Source organism: Halyomorpha halys, unplaced genomic scaffold (genome assembly GCF_000696795.3).
Source record: "Halyomorpha halys isolate HHAL.00 unplaced genomic scaffold, Hhal_1.1 Scaffold343.1, whole genome shotgun sequence".
NCBI classification, from domain to species: domain Eukaryota; kingdom Metazoa; phylum Arthropoda; class Insecta; order Hemiptera; family Pentatomidae; genus Halyomorpha; species Halyomorpha halys.
Window position 1 is genome coordinate 132,978 of NW_027109758.1, and position 17,155 is coordinate 150,132.

Sequence of the window (17,155 nt, forward strand, 5' to 3'; positions counted from 1 at the left end):
ATAAAAAATGTTATTATTATATATTAAGTTTATATAAAATTTTATTCATGATCACTGGTACGGCCATGAGATAAATGAGAGCCTTTTATAGGCTTGAGGGATAGGCTGTGGGTTCGTCCAGTTACATATATTTTTGTGAGGATTTATCATTATAGCCATTTCATTAATTATCAGTCCTGAAGTTTGGGTTTTATCTCAAACAAGTAAATTCCCAATCTCAAAATTTACTTTTAGGCAACCTAATTGTTAGGTTGAACTAAACAAACTATTTACATATTATAATGAAGAATATATAAATTAGCACTAATGGAAAAAAGAATATATTTTATAAAATAACAAAGTAATAGAACACAATTGAACTCTTTTCATATACACAATGTAATTGAGTCAGCTGTTGTTATCATAATCGTTAAATAATTAATCAAGTTATCATTATTGTTAAACACTACACTAATTTCCAAATATTTTCCATGGGGATCCCTCCCTTAGTCAGGAATGGGGTTTGGCCACACATTTCAATTTATGGCTTAGTGGTTCAAAGACTTAGAAGCTCACTATAATCACTTCACAGATTTAAAATTTATTATATAAAAAAAATAGAACATAGCAGACAGAGTAACAAATTAGTAAACTTGTTTCTGGTTCCCAGAAAACTGTAAATTTACCAACAAAAAAAAATCAATCAATAATTGCAAAGGTTCCCTTATTAAGCAAAATTTCATACTCTACCATAATCTATCATGAAATTTTCCCAGTAATGTAAAAAAATCAATTTTAGATTATTTAAGTGATTATCTGTTACCCCATGTTTTCTTTGAGAGTAATTACTATGCAATTAAATCTTAAAATTGAAATAAATTAAGTATGTTTAACCACTGTGAAACTCCTCATGCCAACTACTGACATGGCAGCAATAGTAACTTCAACATCTTAAATATTACTATTTTATTATTATATGAAAAGTTCATAACTAAAAATAATACTGATATTACTAACTATACCTTGTACATAGCAGGTAATGATAGTGATACAAAATTAGCAAGACTTTCACATAAGTTTAGTATTTATGTGACAAGTCAAGAATTCCCAAATGATAGCTTAGATTCTATCAAGACCCTAAATTAGCAGAATAGTAAGATAACTTCCTGTGAGATTATGTTGTGAGTTCCTGAGTGAGGAATCATAAATTTTCTTAAATATAAACAAGCAATAAACTGCAAATATTTTTTTTATTATGTCATTATATTCTGAATGAAATATAATCATTTTACATAACCCAGTAAAGGTAGAAGTAGTTCAAATATATATTATTGAAACTGCAGGATATAAGGAAATAATAAGTTTGGAATAAAACCAATCAAAAGAAACCATGAAGTTAATTGTAAAGAAATAATAATGAATAAATAGTAAAAATAATTTGTATGAGATGTTCTCAGAAGACATTTGACAAGTAGAGCACATTATTTAAAATTGATAAATTAAAACAAAAAAAATAACTATACCTGTAATCCCACCAACGACAATTATAATTGTCCTTATTAATTTCACCACGGAATACATCCCACCTCCAAGATTCAAGCGCAAGGCTAAAAGCTAAAAATGGCAACTTCTGAAGAGCCATTGAATAAAGAAAATTAATGTTGTGTGGAACATCATCCTCAGATCCAAACAGGAGACCCAGAGTTTGTAAATGTTTAGGCGAGCCGACAAAAAGAGCTATTGCTTCACTGATACCCTCATGAAAACCTGAAAAAGAACAAAGGTTTAGCTATATTTAATTTATTTTATTTGTATTCTCTTAATACAAATTTTGTTTTAATTAATTATTCTAGATTTCTTAAGGCATATAAATATTATTTATATAATATGAAAGAAGTACGAATCATCTTATTTTTCTTAACTAATTTAATATTAATTATTATTATATATTAAAGATAATTTTATAATTAATTACCAGGGTTAGCTCCATCTCGGAATGCCTTATGCAAGTTTCGGTATTCAAGAAAATATTCTATGTGAGTCATTTCATGGTGCAATGTAATCAGGTCACTTTGTGTTACGTGAGCGCACATCTTTATCCTGAAACAGTTACAAATATGAAATTAGTAGTAAAAGAATAACTCAACTCCGTTCCGAAAACTATCTAAAAGAAATGAATAAAATTTTATCCGATTACTAAACAATGCAGCAGGTTTCGACAGCCTAAAATTCTTTAATATAGTTCACTCCTAAAACAAATTTAGTAAAATATAGACCATTATCTCAATCCTTTATAAACTGTTCACAATTATTTTAATGAAAAACATAGGATCATATTTCATAAAAAATCAAACAGGCCTTAGGAATAAATTTTTGTTGTAGGTGAGTTAGTTAAAACATCAATAGATTTTAAATTTCTTGTTGTGTTATTGTTTCCCAATCATAGAAAAGCATTTAATTCTCTGAAAACTGATACCATTGACCAACTATTAAAAATATGAAAAACTATAAAAACAATATTACATATGATATATGATAACATTAACTAACAAGCTTATCTAACCTTTAAATTATTTATTAATAATAAGTTGAGCAGTGTTTGAAAAAAAAATTAGTCAAATTGAGTAACATTTTAAAATTGGTAATTGGCTTAAACTGGGAATTGGCATGTAACCGCTATCTCCCACCCTCCATTGTAGCCTTTCTTATATCTTTATAACATTCACTTGTAACGGGTATTGGTTGATGTATGACAGGGTTCCCCTACGAATCCCTCTACGAAAAATCAGAAAAACAAAAATAATTAAAGGGAAAAGGACTCTAAAAGGGAATTCTTTCCCACTCTTCCTCCTCTCTCCACTGAAATCTCATAATTAGACCCAGAATTATCTTAGCTTCAAAATATTTACTAGTAATGGGTAGAGCAGTGCTTGAGAAAAAATTTAGTTAAATTGAGCAACATTATAAAATTTGCTAGAGCTAGGAACGGGTGTGACACTGACCGATCTCATGAAAACCAAACAGACCTTAGGAGAAAATTCACACTAAACATTTTTGTTGAAGATATATTAATAAAAACATCAAAAGATTATAAATATCTCATCGTACTACGGTTTCATGAACAAGCATTTGATTCTCTGAAAATTAACACTGATAGAGAAAATAACAGACGACTTCAATTGAATTAATTACTGGGTAGTAGAAAACAAGCTTAAGCTGACTGTAGAGAAAAATAAGGCAGAGAGAGATAATGTATTGACAAGAAGCAATGCTACCCAAATACAGTGGGTTGCTATCACACAGCACTAATCTATCTTACAAGACAATATAAAAAAATAATATAAATAAAATACATTTTTCAACATTTACAAAACTTTATTTGTTAATTAACTAAATTACATTAAATTTGTATATATTATTTTTTTTCCTTCATCTTTTTTTTTTCTTTTTCCTTTGTTTTGTTATTAACAATATATACTTCATCCACTCATTAGATCTCACTCTAGCATATCTCATAATTCTCTTTTCTGGTGATCTGTCACAAATATTGAGATTATTACACTTTTTTTTAATCAATAAGATAAAATATCTTTTAACGTTTATCCTTGATTTGGGGATTAATCAATAACAATTCTTCTTCAGTAACCACTAGGAACAGTTTTATCAACTGTATACTAAAATAGATAAAATTAATCAACTCAACTATTTCCATGAAACTAACTGATCTTAAGATTATTACTAACTATCATGTTCTATGTCATTTCACGATGGCATTCACTTACCTGTAATCTCGTTTGTTACAGAAATCCCAAGCTGATGGCTGACATATGACTAGAATACCAGGTGGCTCAACTAGAAGTGAATTTTCACGTACATCAGGTGGCATTCCTGAAAGATTCAGAGACAAGAAGAAGTCTTCAGCAAGTCGAAACATGGTTGCAGGTGTATAACCCTTAAAAAAAAGTATTTAAAATAACTGGGTTAGTAATATACTTTAAATAGGTATTAAATTTGCTTTTTTTTCAATAGCAACAAGTTATTTTATGCAATATAATTAATGGAAAACAATTATTTTTCTACAAAAAAAATTACCTGCTGAACCATTTGAGGTGTCACATCAGGAAAAAATTTTCCAGGATAGGGTATGGTGATGTCCAATATATTAATCCAAGACTGACCCCACATATTTCCTGAAAATTATGCTTTTTATTACTTCATCAGACAAAATAGGCGAAGAATTTCATTCGAAAGAAAATCCTTAGAGTTACATCTTTTATAAGCTCTTTCCTACTGTTAACCAAAATTTAAATCTATCCATTTCTCAATTTATCTTTATAATGTTGAAGAGGGTTTCACTATGAAGGGTTTGTACTATGAATATCTCCAATAATTCTTAATTACAGGAAAAATAATTATTAAAATAGTTTATTACTATTAGTTTATTTATTATGTATTATAATAATTTGTGATTAAATTTAAATTCAAAATTATATAATTTTATTTATTTAATTGTTTACAAGAGATTAATACTCTCTTGAGTAACTTGAGATAGAGAGTATGTTGAACTCTGGTTATAAGCATGTTTTTCAAAAAACGTTAATCAAATCAGCACTTAACTATGTAATAAACTTTCTAGAACTAAAAACAAGAGCTTTTTGTTATTATAATTTTTTAAAAAGATATTCTGTAAGGATTTGTACAAACTGTTGAAAGAAAATGGAACAGAGGTTGCTTTGCAGTGGGGACCAGGCCATTGTGAACTTTATGGAAATGACGAAGCTGGCAAACTTGTTTGGGAAGTTTCTGGAATGAACTAATAAGATCTTCCTCTAAATATGAAATCGGCTAAATGCATCAACGAATCCTTCGAAATGCACACATTCACTGCATCGGAGTAACAGATAACCCACCTGTCCTCTATGCTAATTGGATGAAAGGACTTGAGAATATGTTGACATATCCCCTACTCTATAGGTTATAAGATGGGCATTCACAATACAATACAACCTGTATGAGAAAAATTATATTGGGCTACAATGTTGGCTGATCAAGCAAGTATTATCCAGGTGTAATAAAAAAAACAAAGTATATTTTATACACCTTTTATAATTTTATGTTTTAAGTTGCATAGTATGTCCTTTAATGATTTAATTCAAAGTAATTTCTTTGCACTATAGCAATATTTGGTTTTATATTTTGAAGAATAAATTTCTCATTTAAGGAAGTTTTATTTCGGTAGATTTTTCAAATCTACTGTCTTTTAACATTTTCAAAATATCTACTTTCATAAACAAAGATTCCAATGTTAAAATTTTATTTTTTATTTTTATTATAAAATAATATTGTTTTTTTTGCATTTTGATCACCGTATCTAAAACTTTTTTAATTTAATCTCAATACTAATGTTCGATACTTGAAGGCAGTCTGAGTCAACAAGAAATAAACTCTTCTTTTATATTATTTGACTATATTAACAACCAAAAAACTTAACTACGTAAATTTAGTCTGCTAAATGATACTTAATTAATACAGTGTTCAATGTACCTAGTATGTGAGCTGGAAGAGGTGCTTGCCGTCCCAATTTTTCTGGACCATAAAGATCCCTTAGTTTCCTTCTAACATACGCATGAAGCTCCAGATACAGAGGTTTGATTTCTTCCCATGCTTCATTAATCTCAGCCATAAATGTAGGTGATTCATAAGGAAATAGGAGATAATCAGTGTAATCCGTAAAATCTGAAAGAAGGCTTTTTTTTTATTATATGCTGAATTGCATGTATGCATAGAGGATTCTGATTATAGAATGCTAGGCTGAGTTGGTCAATCTTTTTTTTTTTTGTCATTATTAAGACAGTTTAACTTTTTGAGTACCACATAGTTTGTGTAATTGCAAGAGCCAGAGTAATAATATTTAGCAAATGATGGAACAGGTAAATTAATTATTTTTCTTATATCTATGGGTTAAGTCTCCATTTGAAAGAACCCTGTATTTTGTAGTGTTGAATGTATTATGTAACACAAAATGCTACATTGTTCATATCTCTCCATGCCATACAGTGATTTCATTTAACCTATAGTCAATCCAATTTCAGTCAATATAACTATTTCTTTAAAAAATATCATAACTTACTGTTCAATCGTGCTGCATAGTTACTCAGATCTACTATTTGCTCAAATAAGTCACGAATTTTTTGACCACTTTTCCTGTGCCATTCAGTCCAAGAATGTTGCAATTGATCCCAGTTCCTACTCTTAGACATTATAGATGCTAGATCTAAAAACAGGAAAGTGAACTGAACGTTAAATGCATAAAAAACCTGCTTATTACTTGACTCATTCGATAAGAATCAATTTTTCATGAACTTATAACATATAAATTTAAATATACAAGACCAATCCATAATTAATACTGGTTTGAATCAATTTAAAACTTTTGTTATTTCTGTTATATTGGAAAGTAGTTTTCAGATAATTGTGGTTGGAATTCAAAATTCTACTAAATCATACATTATTCAGCCCCAGTATTGAAATGAAATCCATTAAAGTCCTTGAATGTATGAACGTTTTTAAACCCAAAAACTGTACATTATATGTACTACTAATAATGAAATGTGTTTGTTTTGAAGCACTATTTCACTTTAATATAAACCGTTAAAGTTAACTTCAATGTAAAACAATTATATACAGTTTTGGTTCTTAATCAGAAAATTGATCTATTTTATTAGTTTAAAAATTCCGGATTTGTTTTGGGTAGTCAGGGGCCCCATAAATAAATCCTTACCAGGCTTCAAATTGCCTAGGTATGCCACTGACTTAAATAGTCGTTATAATAATTTTATATGACATTGCTCTGATCACAGAGGAGTCTATTAATTGTTTTATTTTAGTTAAACAGTTTCGAAAGTTTTTAACATGTTTTAATATAAGTTTTCACAAAAGAGAAATAGGCCTTCCAAAGAAGTTAGAAAAGACCCCAAAATACATCAATTATTCCTAGAGCCAAGTAATACCATTAGGATGAGAGTTTTTATTGCACTAATAAATGTTACCTGGTTCCAGCCTTAGATCACATTTTAATGGGTCGTGGTAATCGCAGGTGGTGGCAGTGTTGTATATTGCCAACATATCATTGATCAAGCGATTATACTGGAAATAAAAAATGAAACAGGATTAAACAACATTAGCATATAAAATAAATTGGAAAATATCTGTAGTTAGTTAAAATACGATTTACATATATTGTATACTTGCTGACCCGGCAATTCTTCGCTTTAGCTAGATGGAAGTATGCACCATATATAAATTGAATGAACAAAATTGACTGTTTGATATCACTTTAATCAATTAAACCTTTATGATTACTATATCTTGACTCATATACCTTGACAAACTCTATCATTTTTTTTTTTTAGAAATATGAGAAAAACGTTCAGTATGCCATGTCTTGATAAGAGATTTTGAAACTACGTTGATTCTTTCCAGTTTTGTTTTTCTAAATAGGTCCTGTATGGTATAAAAGTCCTCAATTAATTGGGGCAAATAGCCTTTAGTTCATGCAAGTGCTTTCCACTCGTAAGCTAAGTGAAAATACTATTCTTACAAACAAGTTAAGTTAGGTTACTGTAAGGTACTCTTCCCACCATTGTCCTTGATATCAGTTATCAGAAGTTAAGAACACGCTTAAAATTATTTCATGGTTTCAGATACAACTATCATCAATTTCTGAATCACTTACAAATATTTCCATAGTAGGGAGTCAAATTTTCATTTTGTGGTGCCGCCACAGAAATAACTTCGTCTCAGAGATTCCAGTCCAGGGTGATTCATTTTGCCTTGGCACCTCTCTTTTTTGTTCATCTTCCCGAAGGGTTTCCACCTTAAGCTTACAGCGGATAAATTTCCTATTCATTGTTGAGTTCTCCCAAACTTTGAGGTGTCCTTTAATGTTCTACAAATTTGATCGTTCCTCACCCAGATAACTTATATATTTTCCTTGCCTGGATTATATATTATTTCCATACTGTATTGCCTTAGAAGTTTCGTTCCAGCATGTACTCCTGGTTGAAGATTCCTTTAACTTCCCCACCCATTGCAGGGATCTGTGGTCAGTGTGTATGTACAGCTTTCTTCCAAACACATATGGTCAAAGTGGTCGACAACTCACACTATTCCCAAACGTTCTCTTTCCAGTGCGCTACAACTGATTTCCGTCTTCGTGAGGCGTCTACTGGCGTACGCTCTATGCGTTCCCTCCGTAAGATCTTGAGCTGTTGCCGTCTTAATCTTGATCCACTCCAGCGCATTGGCATGTGCTTCTGGCATGGTGATTGACGGTAGAGGTGAGATTTCAGCTGTCGCTGCCGAAGCTATAGGAGCTGGGTTTTCCGTGAGTAAGTTCAGGACTGGTAGGAATGTCATACTGTTCATTGTCATATTTCAAATGTAATAGAAAACGCACAAGACGAGTGTGAGGAGAGAGAGGGAAAAAAACATGTTCCTCAGGACTAACCATTTCTTTCTTATCTAAAGGTCCTGAATTTTGGTAATACTAGTCAAGAGAAAAATGCAAAATGCAAAAAAAAAAGATGAGAAATAATACACACGAGTTCAAGTGAAAGTTTATTAATCCCTGTCCTCTTCTATATGTCTGCACTATATTAGCTCATATAGCCCTCTGTTGGTTGGTATCGCCTAGACAACGTCACTTATGTGCATTTTTATATTTGAAAGATAAAAAAAAGTTACTTCAATTTACCTTATTATACTTTATGTTATGAGCATTAAATCTAAAATAACATTATCGAAAGAGGTATGTTGTTATCCCATTTATATTTATTTTGATGTGTTATATTATCACGAAATGAATGATAAGATAAAGTAAAAACTTTATAAATATATGTATAATAAATTTTATTAATATATATAATAATATGTAATAAACTTTATAATAACTTAAATGTAAAAACAATCTAAATACCCTGTCCAGCTGATCTCTGGGAAGGGCGGCTATCCCGATGTTGGTCAAGAACCTGATGGCCCTTATATGTCGAGTGTCCCTCACCCTCTCCAGGGGTATCTTACTCAGCCTGTCGCTAATCCTTGCCTGTGCATCGGTATATGCCAATTGAGCTTCCAGCTGAAAGAATATTTATAAAAATATATATATTAATATACAAATCATAAGATTACAAATTATTATAATCATGGGTAATTCTATACAATGCTACTTATTAGCAACGCTAAATATAAGCAATATTTTGATATTTGTTTAGTTCTATTGTTGCAAGCTTGTGGTTTGTGAAGTTCATTAATTTAAGTAAGGGCTACCATAGCAGGACCCGTAGGTGTGGACTGTAAGCACTCGGGACGAGATTTTACTATATATATGTAAGAGCACAGATTGCCCAGAGGAACCCAAGCTCAACGTTGCTACGAATCAAGGTTTCCATATACCACTATATGGTGCTACCTATGGCACCATAATCAGTTTCTTTACGGCCAATTCGATAGTGTCCTCACCAACTCACTAGAGCTAATGGACAATGACAAATCGGTCTTAATCAAAGGACTAAGTCTTCATACGGCTGTTGGGGATCAGCGTATGAAGAGATATTTCTTTACCTGAAGCAGACTCTCTGGGTGCTAATGGACATCCTGAAAAACCATAACGCGATAACTTTCTTAAAGTACCCGAGGTAAGATCGTCACTCCTAACCCCTGTGTGTGTTAGTTCATACACCTGAGGTGAAAGAGAAAAGTTTGGTTTTCCGTCATGAAAGGTCACCCATCCAAGAACTGACCACGCTCGACTTAGCTTAACTAAATAACTTTACTCAACTCAGTTACCAATTATAAGTACCTTAACTCATCTCTCTGCCCTTTTTATATCTATTTACAAATGCACATATATTTAAAATAATCTTGACCTTAGTAATGTCGGGTAATTCTGATTTTAGAAAGTGAGTCATTCTATTAGTGATATGACTCAGAAATTTTTTTTATTAATTCTCCTTAAAAATAGGTATTGTAATAGCTGATTTGTATTTTTATACACAAAAGGATATATTTGTCAATCGAATTTAAAATAAAATAAATTAAACTTTTGTGAATATTTGTTAAGTCCTAATAAATGATTCAAATTGACATTAGTTGAAATATTATTATTTTGCTCTACAAAAGGAAACAATATTTTCCAAAGACATTATCTATTATTTTCCAATAATTCTTGAATTATATAATGTCTATATTTATAATAATGTTCTTTCTATTTTTGTAAGGAAACATTTCACATCGATGTTCCTATATTTTTGTTTGGTTATTTTTAAATTAAGACGTAAAACCTGTTGCTTATTAACGCCTTTTCTTTCGTTCATATGCATCTTTTTACTTTTATTTATAGTTTTACTATCATAAAATAGAGTTCTGGTTACTCATATCAGGAGAGTTTCTTTTAAAATTCGTTTTGATCCAGATAAAAACTTATATCGATTGAAAGAAATTCATTTTGCTCTGAACTATCAACTTCAAAGCTCTGTAAATCAGAGATAAGATACAACATGCTGAAAAAAATTTAATTTTAAATTTTCATGCTCAAAAAAATTCACTACTCCTATAAAAAATTATTTTTTTCCGATAAAGGATTAAATATATCATGGTCTGGTGCTTCGCATATTATGTTTGATAGAGCAAAAATGCATAAAGTGAATTAAAAAATATATATAATAAAATTTTACAAAAAAGAGTACTTAACATATTTGAATAATGATTATAGATCTCGATCAAAAAGGCTTTCTTAAACCATTATATTAATCACATAATAAACAAAGGGACCATTAAGACACAAGGGATATTAATTAGTAATAATCTTCTTGTTAAATTTTATCATACTTATGTTTTGATATGGAGAAGATAAAAGCGAATTATTTTAAAGACCTTAACTATGGCTCTGATCTTTATTGAAATAAATGTTTCGTGATTTTTTTGGATAAATAATTATTTCATTTGTTTGATAATTTAAACAAATGTTTGATCATTTAATTTAAATAAAATTGTCAATTTTCCAATTCTTTTCCTTCTGTTTCAAGAATTTCAAAGTTTAAAAATTATTCAATAACTTCACATGTAGAGTGCAACTAATGAGTAGTTTATCTACATGCCTGCATCACTTCATTATAAACTTACAGCAAATTTTACTAAATGTATTGTTATGTGCAGTTGCAAATCTCAATAAAGATATTAAAAAACAAAACAAAAAAAACTTCACATTATGTAATAAAAGTAAGTAAAAAAGCATCTCGCATTCAATGCTTTAATAAAAAAGGTTTTACGTCCCTTCATAAAAAAAAAATTTAGATGTGGGGATAAATGGCATTTAAAATATATTGTATTACGTAATTTTATATAGTAACATTAATAAATTGTATCATTAGATTTTGTGCATTAAAAGTTTTAATAAATATAATTCGTTTTTAATAAATATTCAATTTTTTTGTAAAAATTATACTTAAATATTTGATATTTTTTAAATAAATAAAGATCCAAGTCTTAGCTATAACAATAGATCTAGGTTACGGTGAAGTAGAATAATGGGACCGAGATAGCCGGCGTTTTGTGGATAGCGAACATAATGCGCTAGATTGGACGACCCACCAATTTCAAAATAATCTTTAGATGACAATTTATTTATTTATTACATTAATTTTTGTTTATTCTTTCAGCCATTTTTTACTAAATAAGAGCATACTCTTTATGTTAGTTATTTGCGATGTAGTTTACCTTTTAGCCTCATCCAAATCTTCTCCAGGACACTTAATTATGGAATTTTCAATGATCTTATGTAGGTGAATTTTCCGATCCGAAATGCCCTGAAAGTTTAAATCGCCAAGACTGGTCTAAACAACCTTTTACGGTTTTTGACGATTAGCCGGTATATTGGGCAGAAAATTGAACAACAAAATCGTTTGAGAATTTTACTAATCATAAGAATTCTTCTTTTTTTTTTTCTTCTTCGACGTTCCTTAAAATTTATTTTTCCTATAAACATTTTTATCATGTTAATGCTTACTGTTTTATTTATTTATGTACTGTAGGTCATTCTGTACGTGTACATTTTCTACGGACTTCGGTTATTCTTAAGTAACTCTGTTGCTGAATAAAGTGTTTTCTAAACTTTTGACAACTTTATTATGATCAAATGTACCCTTTTTTTTTCTTTTCAACATGCTTCTAATAAAAAGAAAAGATAATTGGGGTTTTGTATACTTTCAATCAAGTACTGAATGAGGTCATTTAGAAACCATGTCATACAATAGTGACGTCAGTATAAAACAATGCCAGCCTAGATTTTTAATTCCAATGAAATGTATGCGGGTGATAATTTCTAGTTTGAATTATTCAGCCAACTGTGGGTACCATTTCTACAGGTCAACATGTCACTGTTAACGATCATATTCCATTTTTGTTAATTAATTGAAATTAGTGGTTACTTTTTTTTTTTATTTTATTTTTTTTTAGTACACAAGGGTTACGTTCACCTTGCTTTGATAGCAGCACATCTAAAAAAAATTATTTTTAATTTGACGTATTCTAAAGACTATTACCTCAGACTGAGAGTATTTTCTTTACAGTAGTTTTGGACAAAATTTAATTTCATTTACATTTAACTGTAATAAGTAAGAGACTTGGAAAGAAATAAGCCCCGGAAAACTTAGTCGCTTTGATGATGACTATGCAGGAGCATTGGAGTGCAGCAGCAGACTGCAGTGCAAATCGGCAGAAAGCTCAAAGCACAAAGCGAGAAAGGACAGGCCTGGAAATTGTTTTGCTTAAATAAGATTTTCAGACAAGAAGTAAATATAGCTGTCTGCAAGAGGATACGAAGGGTGGTAAAGAAAATATTTTTTATGTGAGTAGGAACTAAACACGATTGTGACATTTTATTTGTTGCATTTCGTCTTATGAAAGATTTTTCTCCTACCCCGAAAAATCACAGATTTAGTAGCCATATGGTACTCTCGAATGGAGCAGAAGTTAAAAAAAACCACAGTTATCCTCAAGAGATTAAGGTTGTGGGGGGAGGGGGGTGTAATAATTTCAGTTTCGTGCAACAAGGCTGTTCTTACACACACAAAGACCACTTTATGAGACCGGTTATTTGGACACACGGAGACCTCAAAACGTTTGTTTACAATAAAAATTCATACCCCAAATTATGGACGATCGTAATAACCATATAGTTCATATATAGGTAAGTGTAAGTAAAAATACATTTGTGGTGTGGATAATCAACAGTCAATGTTAAAAAAAATAAAAAAACATTTTATTAAATTTTAATAAACAAAAGCATGCAAATAAATCACTCTAACGACCACCGTCTCAGTTAATGTTCTTTTACGAAAAAAAAGTAACTCCTTTTCATGCTTTAATAGTGTTCACTGAATCCTTAATCCTTTCCTTAAAAGGACATTTATTTATTAGCTGCTATCGTTTTCTTTGTTTTATATTGTAATGGAGCAATAAAACTGAATATAGTATTTTATAAAAACAAAATATAATTTTTTCAATTTCTTGATACTGATAATTATTTATTAAATAAATCAAAAAGTATCCTTGTATAGTCTCAACACTTTTTATTACATCAATAGTCCAACGTTTCGGCCATTTCGGCCATCCTTAAGGACAATCATCAAATATAAATTCTCACCTCAGATCAAAATTTTTTTTTTGTTTTTTAAAAGTTTTATTGAAATTTACAACTGTAGATTACATAATACATTCCGTAAATATGGTCTTAGTTAAAATGGAGTGTTACAGGCTTCTAGAACAACTACCCATTGGTAGCACTCTAATGACATTTTACATTAGCTGATCTCGTGGCCATCTTCTTTTCAGGCGCCTCGGAGGATTGTCAGGAATGGAAGAGGATGTAAGATTAGAAACTAGAGGGTTTGAGTGGTTACATCAAAATTTAAAAATTGTTTTGCAGGCTATTCTGCTCAGGTCATTAATTATAAGTCAAACACACCCTATTTTTTAAAAAATCATTAATGACCTGGGCAGATTAGCCTGCAAAACAATTTTTAAATTTTGATGTGAGGTGAGAATTTATATTTGAAGATTGTCCTTGAGGATGGCCGAAATGGCCGAAACATTGGACTATTGATGAAATAAAAATTGTTGAGACTATACAAGGATACATTTTGATTTATTCAATAAATATAATTTTATTTATAATAATATAATTTTTGAAGCCTATTCCAATATTCTCAAAAAATATCAGTGAGCATGTCCAGTATAGTTTAGTGTTCCGACTAATTTGGCGCCAATAATCTCCTTGTCAGAAATTTTTCCCTCCATCACAAATGCCAAGTTCAGAATTATCCCTGACGGTTAAAGCAGTTCCTTGATCTGAGCTATACTGATTTGGACCGTTCAAAATCAGGTATTGGTCGAGTATGCGCAATACATGAATCCTAAACTAGGTCTTACTAATTTCAGGATTCGTTGGAACAAACCAAGTAGTTAAAACGTAAAACTTTTCCAGTGTGGTAATATCAACTTTTTGGACTTAAGAAACACAACCTAAAAACTATTTTATTAATTAAACCCGAATTCTTGGGGTTTACTGGATCAACATCCTCGTACAAGCCTTTAAACCTTTAAGTAACAAACAAAAGATATTTGAATAATAGAGTTAATATTGATTTTATTTTGCTTGTTATATATTTTAAATTAATCTGGTAACACTCTTGAACAAGTTACCCTAAATGCTGATTGGCGTGTTCTGTGTAAGAAAAATCTCTTAAAGCCTAGTAAAATAAATAAAACATATCTGAGTGGCTAACTCTTACTGAATTCCACAAATACCAAGACTATACTTACATGGACTAAGGAAGAAATAATTCCTATGGAGCACCAAATGAAAAACGTAACATGTTTGTAGGAGATGGGTACTAAAATTAATCTAACATGATCTCGGTATTAGATAACTTATGAATTTTTAATTCTTAGGATAGTATCTTGATGACTAATACCTAATCTATAATTAGCCAGATCTAGTCAAATTAAACTACCAGATTTAAAATTTTTAAAAATAATAAAACAGTCCCTTGTAAAGTTGATGACTCAATGATCATAATTTGAATTAACTTCATAAATATATTATAATAAAAAAAATCATTCATTAACAAATTAGCTCTTTATTCATTAAAATATAATTAGTACTTCATATATATATATATATATATATATAATACATGCATGTATTACAGTAAAAGCACATATAACACATGACATGTATTACAGTAAAAGCACATACAACACATGACATGTATTACAGTAAAAGCATATATAATACATTTCATGTGTTATATATTTATTAAGTACGCATTCTATTTTAATGAAGAATACAAAAAAAAAATGATGAAAATTTTGATCGGTCCATAATCTTGTACCTAATAAAATAAATAATAAAAAAATCATTTATTAACAAATTAGCGCTTTATTTAATAAATTTAGTATATTAAAAACACATGTATATAAACATATATATATATTTTTTTTCGTAACCTCCTTTATTATTATATTCCTTTAACGCATAATAATAAAGGAGGTCATGAAAAAAAAGACTTTTGTTTAAAATAAACCAAAGTTTAACACAAATACTAAATTTATAAATCAGTTTATAAACAAATATAATGACAAATGGCCCTACTAAAATTTTAATTTTTTCTTTGTGCCCTTCATTAAGATATAATTAGTACTTCATAGATATTTAATATGTAAAATGTATTACAGTAAAAGTGTATACAATACATTTCATGCATTATATATGTATAAAGTACTAATTCTGTTTTAATGAAGGGTAAAAAAAAAAATGATGATAATTTTGGTCCGGCCATAATCTTCTATCCAGTATGAAATACATGCATCAAATCTCTCATCATTATATTAATTTAAGATACTTAAAAATATCAATTCATACAATTATAAGTCAAAATTTAAAAAATCATATTTTTTTCTTTTTCTCCTAAATATTATGATACATCATGTTTTTATATTATAAAATAAGATTATCAATGAATTTATTTGAGCGTATCGCTTTAATAAACGGGTGTTTTTATTAATAGTTTGCTAAAGACCTTAAAAAAATTGAGGTATTCAGAGAAAAAATAATAATTAACAATAAATAAATTAGTTAACAGTTACTATAGTTTAATAATTTTCCTTTGCATCAACATGAGCCAACCAAAAACGATTAAATAATACATAATGTATTTGCATACACAACAGAAGTCACTTTGTATTTGCATACACTTGTATTATGCATACACACAGAAGTTCGATATTAATTTCGGTTATTATTGTTATATGAATTAAACTTTGACTAACTCTTTGGATGATTTGTTTCTTAAATAACATGGCTTTGGAGAACAAGAGGAGCTTAGAATTAAGTTATGAGGTCGACATTTTTGATGCTGAGTGTAAGTTCTCATTTTTTACATTTTCAGCATGTGTGGTATTCTACAAAAACAAATGTGGGTAGTCGTTGAGTAAGCTGCGGTTAAACTTCAAGTAGAATAGCGAACGATGAACTAATAATAACATGAATTATAAACTGATCAAGGAGATTAAATAATTTTAGTTAATTGTTCATCACTATTCATCATTATCACCCTCGGTGGGACTATAACCATCTTCTATTTGGACTTCAATTGTTCACCATGGATCATAAATACGCTTTCTCTTCAAGTAAACCAAGTTAAAAGTGAACTTTGGGCTTACTCGGTTGGAAAAATGTGTACGCTATTTTAACAGAACCACTGATTGAATATTTGTTATATACTTCCAATCTCTGTTTACACACGTCTGTCCACTGACCAACGTCCAGACCCACATCCACTAGATCAGCCGTTGTTTTGTAATATCGTCCCATCTACGTTTTAGTTAACCTCACAAGCCACTACCAGTCTTAGTGCTTATTAAAGCTGCACTTATTCCAGTATGCATGAGCCTCATCTGTGGGACCAACGGGTCATAGCGCAACACAACCGAGAAATATTTCAAAGAGATATTTTTAAAAAAACATGTTATAAATATTTTTTATTTTAAATTTAATTTAAATATGTTTTATTGTTTGAAAACATACCTACTTTTCTAATCAGTATGTTTATTTTTC

At 29.8% G+C, this 17,155-nt stretch overlaps 1 protein-coding gene across 1 annotated transcript in view; it reads right to left on the bottom strand.

Annotated features, from left to right (window-relative positions):
- Nucleotides 1-17,155, bottom strand: part of LOC106681465 (angiotensin-converting enzyme-like) — a 37,105-nt gene that overhangs the window by 464 nt on the left and 19,486 nt on the right. The window contains exons 2-9 of the mRNA XM_014421788.2: nt 8,957-9,115; nt 7,029-7,125; nt 6,110-6,253; nt 5,524-5,715; nt 4,072-4,169; nt 3,762-3,931; nt 1,955-2,079; nt 1,503-1,746 (exon numbers count right to left, since the gene is read on the bottom strand). Coding sequence (XP_014277274.2) covers nt 1,503-1,746; nt 1,955-2,079; nt 3,762-3,931; nt 4,072-4,169; nt 5,524-5,715; nt 6,110-6,253; nt 7,029-7,125; nt 8,957-9,115 — 1,229 coding nt within the window. The remainder of the gene's footprint in view (nt 1-1,502; nt 1,747-1,954; nt 2,080-3,761; nt 3,932-4,071; nt 4,170-5,523; nt 5,716-6,109; nt 6,254-7,028; nt 7,126-8,956; nt 9,116-17,155) is intronic.